Raw genomic sequence first — 15030 nt, forward strand, 5'->3', positions numbered from 1 at the left:
ATTGAATCATTGCTCAATATCTTGAAGATAAAAAAAATTTTAAAAAAATTTAAAAAAATTAAAAAAAGCGAATAATGATTGCTTCATATTGTTGAGCGATTAAGTACGCTTTCCCATAAATTAACATGCACCTGCAAGGCCGGAGGCTTTCTCAACTATTCATTCTGTGTTATGATATTAATAAGTCATGACTTGACAAGATATATTTTGCCGCAGTCAAACACTGGATTATGGGATTTTACCAAAGGAACTTACACTGTTCTGTTTTGTGTAATTTATGAAATAAGTAACTGGCAGCAATGAGCGAAAACTCAGTTCTTGCTCTTCCTTGGGCTTTCAATGAAACTTTCGCAGTAATTTAGTAAATGACTATTCCAATTTATGTTAATCCCCTTACTAGCGTTACCTCATCTCATTCTGCCTAATATTTCGAGTCCCGCGATTATCTGGTCACGCGGTTTACCCATCACGCGAGCTAAGATGAACATGAGGTCAATTTCACCGTCTTTATCAAAATTATCCTTAAAGACTGCTTCTAGCTTTTAAAGCTGAAATATGAATATCACACGAGAATTTTAACTTTTACCAAAAAACTCATTGATACGCACAGACCCAATTTATCTCGAATTGATTGTGACTCGTGGAAGCTTTAAAAATCAGACATCATGTCCCTGCATTTTTTTCGTGCCACATTACCCGCGGGGTTTTGTGAGATCATTTGCAGGTGACGATTGCCGTAAAATACATGCATTCCCACTTGCTGAGAGAGTCACAGCCGTAAGAGCTTGTCGCGGATTCAGTCTCGGACTAAAGCACGACAAGGCCCCACTAGGTATTGGTTAAATAAGTTACGATAAAGCCGGCTGCTGTATGATACGCCACTTCTCTAAGCAGGACTGAACTCTATCGCAATCATTATTCTGCTACACAGGACAAAGTGAAATAAGCACTCTCATCTTCAAAATGCTTTTATTGCAGAGGCAATTGTTTAAGACATCTCTACATCATTGCTAGCATCACTTCATTCTTGTGTTTATCAACCCTACTAACAAAATTGTTCAATTACAAAGCTCCGTCTTCAATTACTGTTAGTGATGGCTTTAAAAGAGCTTATATTTTAACACAACTACATCTTTTCCAATTCGATTGTCATTAATCAAAACTTTAAGCATTCAGCTTTCAAACGGTACTGTCCATATTTATCTATTACATGGTTTTTATCACACCCCTTCCCCATTTAAGAAAAGCAAATATAAAACCAAGATCTTATGATAGGATTAAATATATCTACACCAAAAGTAGAAATAATATCTGCGTTCTGAGGCATCCTTAAACTAATATCGCTATTGTTTGTACATTGCAGGGAACGCTCTGAAAGAGCACTTCATTTTTTTATAATAATAGTAGACCAAAAGTATAAATTGTCTAAAAAAAAATCAATATCCATATGCTGAGTCTTCCCTTAACTGATATCAATATTTTTTGTAAATAACTGGGCCATTTTTAACAACTATGCACCAAAGTCGAGTTGCATAATTGTTTTAGTGTGTAGGAAACAGATATCAAAAATTGGTTTATTTCTCTTAATGAACTGCAAAATGTTCGGAAACGGAAACGATGCAGAAGAGGCTAGGCAAAGAAAACAGAAACCTCTCGCAAGAACTTATTTGTAAGACTTATGGGGAAAAGGAAGAAAAAATTAGCACATAAAGTCCTTCAATAAATATAAGCCAAGCGCTTTGCTAAGATACCCAGCAAGTACCTCAAGGATAGTTGGGCAGAACTTTTCGCCAATCAAAGCCTGATCTGACAGGACCTCAAAGTTTACTGCGCTGACACCTAGTTCCCAGTCTCTCGCACTTTGAAGAAAATTTTTGTGTGGTTTGCATTTAATTTAAAAATTCCTAGAGAAGTTCGACCACAGCAACTAAACCTTTGCCTCACAAGTAAAAAAAGAGCATACTCTTTTGCGGCCATTGCAGTGTGGGTAACATTCAAATATTATTATTATTTTAAAGAAACCATAATAATACCAGCTATTTCATGTCTATGTTACAGTGTTTTGTTTCTATGTGACCTCTGTAGCTCCAGTTATTTCTTCTGTGTCTGTTTCGAGTATTTGAGTTGAAGAATGTCACCTACTTCATCGATGGCTTCCAAAGCCTGATTAAAAAAATATTACAAAAAGGAAAAAATTAACACTACACGTGAAAACACTGATAAGTGGCATAGAGGATTTTTTTACATCCATGTAAACCAAAACAACTCACGAATCCAATTTGAATCGAGGAATACGTAGACTACAAGAGGTGCATCCTTTTCGGGCGAGTTTCATCACGCGAGTCAACGCCGAAAAAAAAAAAATTGACTTAAGCGCGCCGCACGGGACTCTCAGAGTTCCTTTCGACGCCCCAAAGTCAACTGCACTATCCAAAGCCTCAACCAATAAATTCAACTTCTATATCCAGAGAGGCTCATTTCTTTTTATACATTTTGCGTCAGAACGAAGTCGAGATTATTGATGACTATCTTCCTAATTCCAAGAAGATTTATCCCAATTTATTTTTTCTGGGTTCTTTAGTTTTATTTCCTTCTCTAAAATTGCAGAACCCAGTGGGTGTTGACTACTGAGTACTTATTGTTTGTTTGTTGTTGTTTTTTCTTTGTCACGCTGTTTTTATCACAAGGGGTTCCCAAGGAAAAGTGTGCCTCTGTTAGAAGATTCGATGCCATACCAACAGTAGCTCTCACCCACCTTGTCCAGCATTTCACGGGTATGCGCGGCAGACAGGCAGAATCTGGTGCGAGATTCGATGAGAGGGGTGGCAGGAAAACCAACCACAACCACAGCAACGTTCCTTTTCAGCATTTCACGGCCAAATGCACTAAAAGAAAAAAAGCATTAGCTTCAACACGCACAAACAGAAAAACAAAGAAATACATTTTTTTTGGATAAGTATGCATAGGAAACTATCAGTATTCCTCTCTCACATAGCCTCGACATGGCGCAATATAGCACACGACAGAGCGAAACCACAGGTTAACCACACCTAGAAAACAAAGTTTTGGGTAGCCTGCAATGCAAGCGTCTTATTAGAGCGTGGGTGCTACGAGGTCGCGATCGTTTATCCGGCCACCCATGTTTGATTTAGAGTTACTCCACCCCCCCCCCCCCCAACCTCCTTCCCTTGAACCGTCGCTCGCCCCCTTTCTTCCGCTACCCTAAATTAAATCAAAGAAGCCAGCTGTAATTTTCACCGAGAAAATATTCAGCAGTCTCACACCTGCTCTTCACGCTAAGTGTCGGGTTGCAAGTCTGTCATATATAACCGAACACGGAATCCATTTAGTAACCCTTTCATTCCCAAGATCTCATTAAAAATTCTCCTTACTATCTACTATACAATTCATATGATGTTAGTTTGGAGAATTTGGAATTGTATCGACCAATAATCCCCAAATTGATATTTTTCTTTATTCTCATCACTTGTCTGCTAGATATCGTACTGATAGTGTAATCGGCGTCTCACTTACGCGATTTTTGCAGGCATGTAGAGAAGAAGAGGGACGACTGGGGAGGCATCATGACCGTACACAATAAATCCCATCTGCTTGAGTCTCTGTCGGAAGTACCTGAACAGTAATGGTTACATGTTAAGGGAGATATATGAATCAGATCTTGGAAGTTAACGCGTCAAAAGACTGACTCCAATTAATGATAAACACGATTTTTTTAATCTACAAACTTTGCTTAGCTAAAGGAGGAAAGATGGTGTGAGTACAATACCGCTAAGAAATACGTTAACCAAAAAAACGCACATAATACGCACCAAACGTCGCATGCAAGTGCGAATAAAAAAGAAATGAGCGCGTCAAAATATCGCACGTGCGTGCATAAGCTTGATACATCCGCATCATTAGTATGTATGGGGTACGCCTTTTGTTTTTTCTATTCTTGATGGTTAATCATTTTTAAAGAATTGGCTATAATGTAGTTACACTAAACTTCATGTATATGCAAACTGTTAATGATGCTAACACTATTACCTTGTCCAAATCAGAATATAGTTGAGCAACACGAATCTGTTATGTCAGGCGCCCCTGGCTTTCATCGCTAAAAACTTTTAACTTTCCTATCTATTAAATTCTGTGTACATTAATCCACAAACCTCTACAATCTAACCAAAGATATCAGAATTTTTCTCTTACTTGCAATTTTCAGCCAATTGAATGAGTCTTTTCTTTCCTGCAAATTAAAAATTGACAAGAAGAGGAAAAAAAGTTTGTCACTCAGTTGGTACATGTAGTTCATCTGGAAGTAACAATGGAACTGACTGGTGGTCAAATCCTCATATATGTGTGCTTTGGTTAACACTTCATGCTAAGCACCTCACCCAAGTAGATCACATGATCACTGTATTGTAAGTACACTATGTAATAACCCTTTACACTCAAGCATCAGTATGTACATTCTCCTTACTATTCTCTATACATTTTCTAAAGTGCTGACAAGGAGAATTTGTTTAACAATCAAGAGTATCATTAGTTGGTGATCATTTCCTTCATTCTCATGACCTTAATATGTGATTCAGGCGTGTTATTGTACAGAGAGATTAGTGAATGCTTGTCATTCTGAAGGGTCAAAGTGTTAAGATAAACAAACCTTTGTCAGTGCCATCTTCACCCATAATCATCTTCATGGAAGCAATAATCTGCATCACAACAGGGGGTGACATGGAAGAAGCATATGCAGCACTGTGGGAACTTCCCCTGATATGGTTTATTATTTCCTGCGAAATAAAACTAAGTTAACCATCTGAGTGGCACAACAAGAGAGATAAAGAGATCAGAACCAAACTTTAACTATCATTTGTTAACAAGAATGTTTGTGATCTGATGTCTCACATTAATTAATCTCTCAGTATGAATCACAGGAAATCGATTCATGGATATACACAATTGAAGGACTGCAAATAAAAAAGCCCTGAGTTCCTTTTGATGCAACACCTACTTCTCCTTCTGTTTCACAAGGAATTAACTGACAAATTAACAGGAGAATCTAGTAGTCAATCATTAGATCAATTGGGGTTTTTCCCAAGCACCCCCTTCAGTTAGAGAACAAGACTTTTCAATGCTAACCTCAGTTGCAGCAATGTATCCCCCAGCTGCACCAAAACTTTTTGTAAATGTTCCCATCATGATATCAACATCAGCAGGGTCCACCCCAAAGTAGTCTGTTACACCTCTTCCATTGGGGCCCATAGCACCAATACTGTGAGCCTCGTCAAGGAAAAGGTAAGCTTTGTACTTCTTTTTAAGAGCTACTACCTCAGGTAATCTCACAATTGAACCTTCCATACTGGAGATAAAAAAAAATTCATTAGAAAGTAAGTATGAAGTAAGAAATGAATCATGGAAAAATTCAGATATTTACAGTCCCACTGTATTTTTGCAAGCAATATTTCTGGGCCTAGAGTTAGAGATTATGGTACCATCCCATATACAGTATTATTGGTTCAATCACAATACATGCATGCTTTAATCAAAAATCAAAAAGCATTGATTTTCTCATAACAATATGCAAAGACAAAGCACCAGAGTAAAAAAAAGAAAAGTCCTAATGTAATCTTTAAGATGATGGGAAGGTGTGAGCTACCAATATTTACAAAAAATTGCAGTATTCATGAGCAAATCAGTGTTTTTAGCCCTTTACACCATTATAAGTATACATAACATCCTGTTATCAACTCAAGCATATTCTCCATACTGATCTCTAAAGATTTTCTAGCTTCTTAAGTCGATGATCATTTTCGTTATTCTCATGACCTTGATGTTTGATTTGGGGGTGATGTTGTAAGGAGAACTTAGATTTTAGTCACTCTTCAGGTTAAAAGTGTTCAGTCAATACAGTGGAGATGTAAAACCCCAACAGACGCTGCCAGGTCATTCAACCAATGTTAAATTTTAACATGACAACATCAGCTGGCATTGCCTTGAGTCTGCATTGGTCCAACTTGCATTTTACCTCAGTTAATACATACCTGTAAATTCCTTCAACAATGATGAGAATTTTTCCCCAAGGTCTGTGAGTGCGTGGCTGTCCCTGAACAACAGATTCGCGAAGAATATTCTCCAGGCTTTTCATGTCTAAAATTCAAATAAAATTTCTCACTACAATACCCAATCATTGGATTAACAGTATGATGAATTCCTTGTAAAATGGCCTGATTTCATCAGATTTCTTTAATCAAATTAATCATCAATTCTTACCATTATGTTTGAAGACTTTTATTTTAGCCCCAGACAATCTGGCTCCCAGAACAAGGGAGGAGTGATTCAACTCATCACTGACAATCAAATCACCCTTCCCCACCAGAGTGGGTATGTTGGTGGAGTTTGTAGCAAAACCCATTCCAAAAGCTATTGCTGCAGGCTTGTTAAGAAACCGTGCCACAAGAGCTTCCAGTTCATCATGAATGTGAAGAGTTCCTGGAGAGGAAACAAAATCCTCTGAACAATTACTTGTGAGGGAAAGCTGAGGAAACACTGCCTCATGGGCAACCTTGCTCTGGACCAGCATTACCACAGTTGCACTCTTGGAAAAGCAATCTGGGGGAAGCAATGACCCAACGGCTGATGTGCTGGACTTTGGGTCAAGAGCTCTGAGTTCAAGACCTGACTGGGGTCATTATTGTGTTTGTAGGCAAAACTCTTTCCTTTCGCAATTCCTCTCTCCACCCAGGAGTATAAATGAGTACTGGCAAAGTGTTTGGGAAGTTTGATGAAGTGCTTAGGGGTAACCTTAAGGCAGACTAGCATCCCCATCCAGGGAGGAGAAATAATTCTCCTAAGCACTTCATACTGCAGAAACCAAGATAAGTGCTGACTGTATGGGCTCAATTACAAACTTTGCACTCTTGGATAAATTACTGAGGACTCTGATACAAAACGTCTAGATACCCTACTCAAAAAGCTTCTGTAGAAGTAAAGTTTTACCAGTTCCCCAAAGACAAAAGTTGCTAGCCTGTGGCACCCATGCTGTACTACATGTAATGCAAAGTCCTAGTCCCACCCCACAGGAGTTGGCATTTGCTCTACTACTGATCATTTTCTGCTACAGAAACCTTGTTCAACTCACCATATTCATGTCTTGGACTACAGCCTCCCAAACCATATTTAAGGACTGTTTTCTCAGCAGCCTCGGCACATGGACCCACATTTTCCGCAAAGCCAAGGTAGTTATAAGAACCAAGATTAAGTGCTTTAGTGGTCTCTCCAGTTTTTCTGAGAAAAGAAATGAAAAAATACACCAGGTATGTAATTAATAAAAGCAGTAATCATTAAAGCTGCCTTACAGTAGTTCTGTAACTTAGATTCCAACCGTAATGTTCTAAATTGACTCTGCTAACTTGAGAATGCAAGATTAAGGCTCAGAATAATGGCTAGTCAACAGTCAATGTCCAGTCAAATATAAGTTTTGCTCTGCCCAACTCCTTGGATAACTGGAGATTTTGTCCAGTTCTTTACATACATAAAAATTAATTTAATTTTGATTTTTTTGCTTTTTATGGGCATGTTAACTTAGGCACACTGTCTTCTCAGGTATCTGCAAGTATTTCAATAATTATTACCAACAATTTGAGCAGTTATGACCTTGAAGGTCCCTTGCAAAAAACGCTTTAAAACAATTTTTAAAAACTTAGGTATGTACATCATACCTGAAAGACCACCCATAATTATCAGTGACTCTGTCAAGAATTTCAATATCTGCACCAGGAACACTGCAGATTGGTCTGTTCCAGCAGTCTCTTATTCGAGTATAAAGATTCCTTGTGTAGAAACTTTCAAAATCCGCATAAAGAGGGACAAAACCCTGAAAAAAAACAAAACAAAACAAGGGAAGAGACTCAAGTAACCTATAGTTTCTGAAACAAAAACTGTGAACTTCTACATGTAAAAATGTGATGAAGACACACTGACAGGTGGACAAATCAATTGAAAAAGTCATGCAGGCATAGGAGTTACATGAACTGTATAATATTGAATATTTAAGGGTCAAACAATGAGAATATAATATTATTCATTAACAAACAAATATCTGATGCACTTAGGCCAAATTGTATTTTACACAGTATTGTAAGTGTTAGTTATCAAGAAAATCAAGGTCATGCTTGATACATGTGCTAAAAGGATTTACTTTTTAAGCTTAGTTTAGCAACTTAGGTTTAGCCAGCCAACTGCTTGTCATTTCACCCCACTTTTCCATGGCACACTGTTATTTCCTTTCCTTTTGTACTAAACATTGCTTTAAGTCTTGTTAAGTAGTATGGAGAAAATGAGGTCTACTCAACTTTTCACAGTAAGTTATTAAGACTGCAAATCCTTTAACCCTTTAACTCCCATGAGTGACCAAAACAGAATTTCTCCTTACATTATCGATACAATATCAACCAGGTAAGTGATGAGAATAAAGAAAAATATCAATTTGGGATAATTAGTTGATCCAATACTAAATTCTCTGAACTAACATTATAAGAATTGTATGGTTGACAGTAAGGAGAATTACAAATTTGATCTGGGAGTTAAAGGGCTAACACCCAGGAGTAACCAAGAGCATTTTCTCCTTTAGTTACAATCAATACAATAACAACCAGTAATAACAATTTTAAAAAAAATAAATTTATGGGATTACTGTTTGATAGAATAACATTATCTCTGAATTAACATCATAGGAATTGTATATACAGTTATTACTAATGAGATCTTGGGAGTTAAAGAGTTAAATTGTTCTGAGTATAAGGAAGGGCAAGTGCAGTAGAACAAGGTACTAATGAAGAAAGCATGCTAAAAAAAAAACATAAAATATCAGGATACCAAGAACAATAAAAAGAGTCAAAAATAACCTGATTTAAACACTCCTTTTTAGAGCAATTTTAAATCGAGTGTTGTATGCATTCCAAGATTTCTTTGGTTCTGCTTTATTTCACCACTTGATTGGTTCAGAAAACTGACATCAATCAGATCCAAACAAAAAACCAACCACGACTTGGTTGGTCACAGTTTCCCGTGCTATTAGAAGTTAGCTTGCTTTCACTCTGAATTCTCATTGGACCCTTGCTCCCTTTGCTAAGACTTGCAATTGTGATTACTATGATTTTGTTTTATCAGCATTGGATTGAAATAAGCTCTTAATTCCTCTGATGAAAAGCTAACATTAAAAACCTCAGTGTAAAATGCCTTGCGTGAAATACCTAATTTACTCTGACAAAAGACTAACACACAAAACATCAGCTTTAGAAATTTTGACAAGGCCAATTCATATTATTAAGTCAGCTGACAAAACCAAATTATCTAATTACACCCCACCCCATGTACATGTAGTTTCTTTACAAAATTACCCTCTTTATCAATTTGTAAACATCAGGTTTTAGCCTAAAATTATAGATAAATGTGGCCTCACGAAAATCCGACCTTATTTTCAAACCTTAGCTCTTTGGCTTATTGAGGTGATTAGCATGTGACCTCTAGAAATTTCCTAACAGCAAATTTATATCCAACAAACAGAGGATGAAAACGAGAAGACAAGGAATGAACACAAGACAACTAAAGAGGAAATTTTTCAAAGACCTCTTGGTGGATTAGGGGTTAACGTAACTGTTTTCATCGAAAAAAAAGGAGAGCTAACTTTCCTTAGTGACACATTTTATCTTGGTATGGTGATCTTTCCAAGGTGTTGAGTTATGCAATGGCATGCATTTACATCATAATTGTACGGGTTTTAAGCGGATACATTATACTGCCAGGGAAATATGTAACATCTAGATGTTGTCACATTGCGTTATTTTAAATTTATGAATGACCACAGGCCTCTACATTCTTGTTCAATGACAACATCAGTCCATTTGCCCATGCGTCTCACCGTCAAAACATTGCGAAACGAAGCGCGCTGCATCGATCGAAGAACGAGAACGAATATTTTGTGAATAACTCGGGCATTAAATTCACATTCCAAGAAAAAATAATTCCTCCCTCGACGAATTTTCTTTATGGGAAGTATAGTTACAGAATCGAAGCTTGATGAAAGGAAGTTTTTGACTAAAAATAATTTCGGTCGACGCCCTCAAATTGTGGTGTAGCGATTCGTGATTGTACAGCAACAGCTGACATCAGAGAACTGTGCCTGATCTTGAAATCCGTAATGATTTCAGGAAGCTATGAATATTTCTTTGTAAGTAAAAGCACTTTTAGATCACATTCTCACCTCATTTCCGCTCTCTTTCGGTGCTTTCGACTTTTCCAAACCGTATTTTCGCATGAAGTCACGTAAGTAGCCGAACAGAATCAAAAAGAAGTAAGATAGATACGTTAAAACAGCGACTTGAAACGGTGTATCCTCGAAATCCTCGGTAAAAGACTCTTTAAACTCTTTAAGTTTCGCTTGCTCGTGAGCTGCAAATCCATTAGCTTTGGCAGAGTAGCCATTTTTGTACGTTTTCTGCCTTCTGGGGTTCGTTGCATACGCTCCGGCGACCATTTTGAGTCAGTTGTGTTGTGTCACTTCGGCCGTAGTGCCCAGACCTCCCTGGATCACAAGACAGAGTAACACACGACCTTTGAACGACTTTGAAGTTATCGTGATTTCCAAGACACTTACTAATTTTATTTTCATGCAGATAGAGCTCTGTTTTTATGTCATGAATAGCTTTTCCTCACAAATCAAGCAGCTGTTGACAGTTCATAACTTCTCATTTATTTAGTTCGTCTTTATCGCTAAGAATATTTTAATTTGTGTTTATATTTATAATGAAAACATTATCATCCTTAGTATTTAACTAAAAAAAGATACAATTACATTAGTGGAAGGGCTTCTTAATATTTACATAGACACGACTGTAGAGTGCTTATTAAACATGTAAGCCACTATGTCAGACATTATGCAACGTCTCGAGAAAAAGTCAACGATTAATTCATGAAAGCGTCACACGTTGTGTGACTCGGTGTTAAGTTACGAGAGGAACCGTTGAAAATTTGAACACGTTTTAAGGAAGAGGAATTCCTTTTGGCAGGAATAACAGTGATGGAAAAGCAAGCTTAAAACGGTAAGTTTTATTGATTTTACGTGTAAAATGTTCATATTTCGAAATATTTATCGCTGTAAATCGACGACCATATTTCGTTCCCTTACTATTCCTTATTACGTGTTCAAATCTCGTAACTTAACACCGCGTCACACAGCACGTGACGTTTTCATGAATTTTCTCGAGACGTGAGCTTGGGCCGTCTGTGGTTATTGAAAGAAATGTTTCCAGTCGGCTTGCAGTCATGACGGTTAAAATGAATGCATCTGTTTTACTATTTCAGCGCCATCACTGTAAGGACCTGTGCAGAAATTTTTTTGTCATCTGTGATCTATCCTTCGAGAACGTCTTTCGCTCCCGCTAGCATCTTGTCCGCAACCGATTCCATGAACGAAAACCCATGCTTCTTTAAATCCAATGTAAACTTCTTTCTCGAGTCTTTGTCAAGAGTGTCAAGCAAAGCGACCCCAAAAAGCTTTAAGTTAAAAAATAACATAAATTTAAGACAAAATTCCATGAAATTGCACTTTTATTTTGGCCCAAAAAGTGTTTCAAGATCTCAAGCATTGTAAGCCTTGATAATTTTACGTGGAGTTTGTTTTAATTAAATGAGATCTTAAAAGAAAACTCGATACCGCCCACATAACTTTAATTTGCTTCGTCAATGGCCCGTCGACAGGTGGACAGGGGTGAATAATTGAAAGACCAGTAGATTTTAAATTGACCATTAAAGAAAATTAAAAGTGTGATCGACCTGTGTTATCATCGTGATTGCTACCACTTATTTCAATTTTTTTATTGACTGTCGAAAGTAGTCCGCGTTTTGTTTCAATTGCATTTCCCTTGCTTCGGGCAATTTAACTGTTTTTACTCTCTCACATCCTTGTTTTACTTAATTCGCTCTGATTGGCTGTTGTAATAACTTATCGGTAACTCTGGTTTAGATTTTGCGAAAAACGCTCTATTTGACCGTGATCATTTGACATATTCCAGTATGATAATTCACTGGCTGCAAAGATCGCGTTAAGTAATTTGCTTTTCCATACCCCATAATGATGTTCTTCGACTTTGTATTTTGCATGTCTCTCTCCCAAGTCCTTTAGAGCAGGAGCAATAAAACCCCGATTACCAGTCCTGGTTACCAGTCCCTGCCTCTTAAGTCGATCATCAGCTCTCATCTTGTTACATGATGATTTATCAATGTCTCTGAATGAAAACATTTGTAAGGTTTCTGGGTTCACTTTGAATAACCTAAGAGCGAGAGAGAGAGAGAGAAGGATTTAAAATTGAAATATATTAAAGTTTATATAGCAACCAGGTGGACAATCAGACATGGTTTGATGTTATTCTGGTTTAAAGATTTAATGAATGTAAACGAGAAGTTACGACTCATAGACCCAACGTTTCGACACTCCTTACTAATGCCTTCATCTAAACGCTGCAACAAGAGGTCCTTTTACACGCTCACTAATTAGCTGACCTTTTTTCTGACGAGGTGTAAATAGGCGTCAGGAAATAAGTCGCCATCATCACGATTTAAGGAGCGTGGGCGGAGTTGATATGCCAGGCTTCCAAACAAAGGCGCTGGTGATAACGCCGATTAGTGGTGATAACTATAGACTTATCCCATTTCTTTTGGCAAATAGGCTTTAACTCCCAAGATCTCATTAGCAATTCTCCTTACTGCCTGCCATACAGTTCTTGTGATGCTAGTTTGGAGAATTTGGGATTGGATCAATTTATAATCCCCTAATTGATATTTTTCTTTATTCTCAACACTTTTCTGCTTGATATTGTATTGATATTGTAAGGAGAAATCCTGTCTTGGTCACTCATGAGAGTTAAAGGGTTAAGGTTGCGGAGGAGAGACTCAGAGAAGATGCTTCCCTAGGACAAAGAACTTCTTTGTCTGTCGAAACGTTGGGTCTATGAATTGTAACTTCTCGGTTACATTCATTAAATCTTTAAACCAAAGTAGCATCAAACCATGTCCAATTAAAAAATTAATGAAAAACTTGCTTTTTTAGGTTAGTATTAGTTATCAAGACAAAATAAAAAGATGAAAATCCGGATGCACAGCTCCATAAAGACCTCTCACAGGTAGAGGTAATCTGATGTAATTAAATAGGTGTTCAGCTTTAGAAACTGTTTGCGGTGGCCAGTTCACAATGTGTGATAAACTCAGTTAGTAAAACCAAATAATCTTGTAGCACTCTCTCATCCCCCCACCCCACCCCCTACCGGCGCAGCACTACAGTTTCTCTAGAGGGTTAATAAAACCAAATTATCTTGTAGCACCCTCTCCCCCACCCCCCCACCGGCGCAGCACTACAGTTTCTCTAGAGGCTGACCCCCTTTATTCAGGTGTCTAAACAAGTCCCACTTTTTTCCCCTCTGCGCTATTGTCATGCCTGCCTGGTACAGTACTGTTAAGCTAACTGAACGCACGAAATGGCCTGGCGTTATTCCAAAGCATCAGATCGCATTGCAATTTGACTGTTTATAGTTAAACAAAATACGAAAAAAGATGCTTCGGAGTCAAGATTCCTAGTTGGGGAATTTAATAAAGAGGCGTGAATGGAACTCCGTGTCGACGAAAGAGAAACCCTTGGTATTTACTGAGTCGACAAAATACCTGTCGTCGTTCGCCATTACATTGTGCAGTGAGGAGCTAGTTTGGGTTATCATTCGTGGAAAATTTTTCAAATGTTTGCCCTTCCAGTAACGAGCTGGTAAATGACATCACAAATGCACGAAGCGTCGAGAAAAAACAGGATTTTAGAAACAGTTTATAGTGCAGTTTGACTCAAGTATGCGTCACTGTAATGCATTAAGTTGCAGTCAAGAATTTGTAACCAATTAAGTTCGAGTCCTTAATGGACAGCTCCTCTATAATTAAGTTGTCATGATTTACCATGATATAATTATCTGTAAATAAATATATACACATATATACAACTGTATCGGAAGGATTTAACACTGAAAAAACGTGTTCGTAATTTGGGGATTAAGATTAAATTCGCTATAAAATTTAAACGAACAACTTTATGAGATCCTTTTATCTACTTACTGTGTCTGTAAATTTCCAAGGGTTCCCACTGGAGGAACGTAAAAATCGAAGGGGCTAAGTTTATGGATGGAATACTGCAGAGCCATGAATGTCGCGGAAACACTAGTTGAATTGTATTAGATTAACAAAACAAAGGCTTAGTCGAGTTTAATTTCATTGGAGATGTGTTACCTCATGTAGAACTCTACTCCCGTTTTTTCTATATCACCTTTCACAAGTCCCCAAGTTTCTTGCACCATGGCAATCTGCTTCTCAGTGACTGGCTCGATGAGATCTTCCACCACAGTGTCCGGGGTTCTGTGTTTCTTCTCGATCCTCTGTCGAAGTTTGGTCATCTATTATCCTACCGTCGACCTGATGTCTGGGGTTTGAAGAGCTTGTTTCCTCTCGTGTAGCGGTCGATGTGGTCGTAGTAGTCTGTCCTGCGATCAGAACTGGTGCTTTATTGATTCTCTCTGCCTTACTTCCTCCGCATCCCATCCTTAATATAAACTAAAAGTAAAATTACGGATTAGACTTGTCGCGAAAATTCCTTTGTCCTCATCTTCGTTTTGTTCCGAGAGGTCAAGTTGAAAGAATGATCCATGACTTCCGACCGGGAGCATTTGTGGGAAATTTCGGTGGGACTGCAGCACTGTGTGCCGTCGATCGAGGCATTCCAACCAGCTTCTGTTCAACAGAACAACGGTTTAGTTGAATAAGCGATTTTCAGTTAAAATTTGAGAGTAATCCGGGGTTTCTTTTGTTTCAGTGGTCTAAAAACTCCCCCATCTTTCTCAACCAATCAGATGCAAAACTAGAACAAAACGTGACTCGATCACTTCCGCTTTCCACTCTTCAAGCAGCTTGTCTGTTAAGCGTCCTCACTGTCTTAAGATGATG

At 37.9% G+C, this 15030-nt stretch overlaps 2 protein-coding genes across 2 annotated transcripts; both read right to left on the bottom strand.

The window, feature by feature from the left end:
- Window positions 1-952: 952 nt before the first annotated feature.
- Window positions 953-10561, bottom strand: LOC113677487 (serine palmitoyltransferase 2). The gene is made up of 11 exons (XM_027194305.2): window positions 10262-10561; window positions 7719-7873; window positions 7139-7284; window positions 6271-6489; window positions 6042-6147; window positions 5140-5359; window positions 4664-4790; window positions 4210-4246; window positions 3535-3633; window positions 2756-2885; window positions 953-2163 (listed from the first exon to the last, which is right to left on the bottom strand). Exons 1-11 carry the CDS (start codon window positions 10532-10534, stop codon window positions 2092-2094), a joined length of 1584 nt encoding a protein of 527 aa, XP_027050106.2. The 5' UTR covers window positions 10535-10561; the 3' UTR covers window positions 953-2091.
- Window positions 10562-10727: 166 nt separating this feature from the next.
- On the bottom strand, window positions 10728-14862 carry LOC113677449 (uncharacterized). Its single transcript, XM_027194254.2, has 3 exons — window positions 14320-14862; window positions 12125-12329; window positions 10728-11553 (listed from the first exon to the last, which is right to left on the bottom strand). The coding sequence occupies exons 1-3, from the start codon at window positions 14481-14483 to the stop codon at window positions 11410-11412; spliced, it is 513 nt and encodes a 170-aa protein (XP_027050055.2). The 5' UTR covers window positions 14484-14862; the 3' UTR covers window positions 10728-11409.
- Window positions 14863-15030: the final 168 nt, after the last annotated feature.

Source organism: Pocillopora damicornis, chromosome 7 (genome assembly GCF_964200805.1).
Source record: "Pocillopora damicornis chromosome 7, jaPocDami1.2, whole genome shotgun sequence".
Lineage (NCBI taxonomy): Eukaryota > Metazoa > Cnidaria > Anthozoa > Scleractinia > Pocilloporidae > Pocillopora > Pocillopora damicornis.

Coding starts and splice junctions, on each gene's coding strand:
- LOC113677487 (XM_027194305.2), bottom strand. CDS start 10,534: ATGGTCGCCGGAGCGTATGCAACGAACCCCAGAAGGCAGAAAACGTAC. Junction 6,148..6,270: donor AAAAGTCTTCAAACATAATG/GTAAGAATTGAT, acceptor TTTGAATTTTAG/ACATGAAAAGCCTGGAGAAT. Junction 3,634..4,209: donor CAATTGGCTGAAAATTGCAA/GTAAGAGAAAAA, acceptor ATTACTGTTCAG/GTACTTCCGACAGAGACTCA.
- LOC113677449 (XM_027194254.2), bottom strand. CDS start 14,483: ATGACCAAACTTCGACAGAGGATCGAGAAGAAACACAGAACCCCGGAC. Junction 12,330..14,319: donor GGAGTAGAGTTCTACATGAG/GTAACACATCTC, acceptor TCTCGCTCTTAG/GTTATTCAAAGTGAACCCAG. Junction 11,554..12,124: donor TCGAAGAACATCATTATGGG/GTATGGAAAAGC, acceptor TTTAACTTAAAG/CTTTTTGGGGTCGCTTTGCT.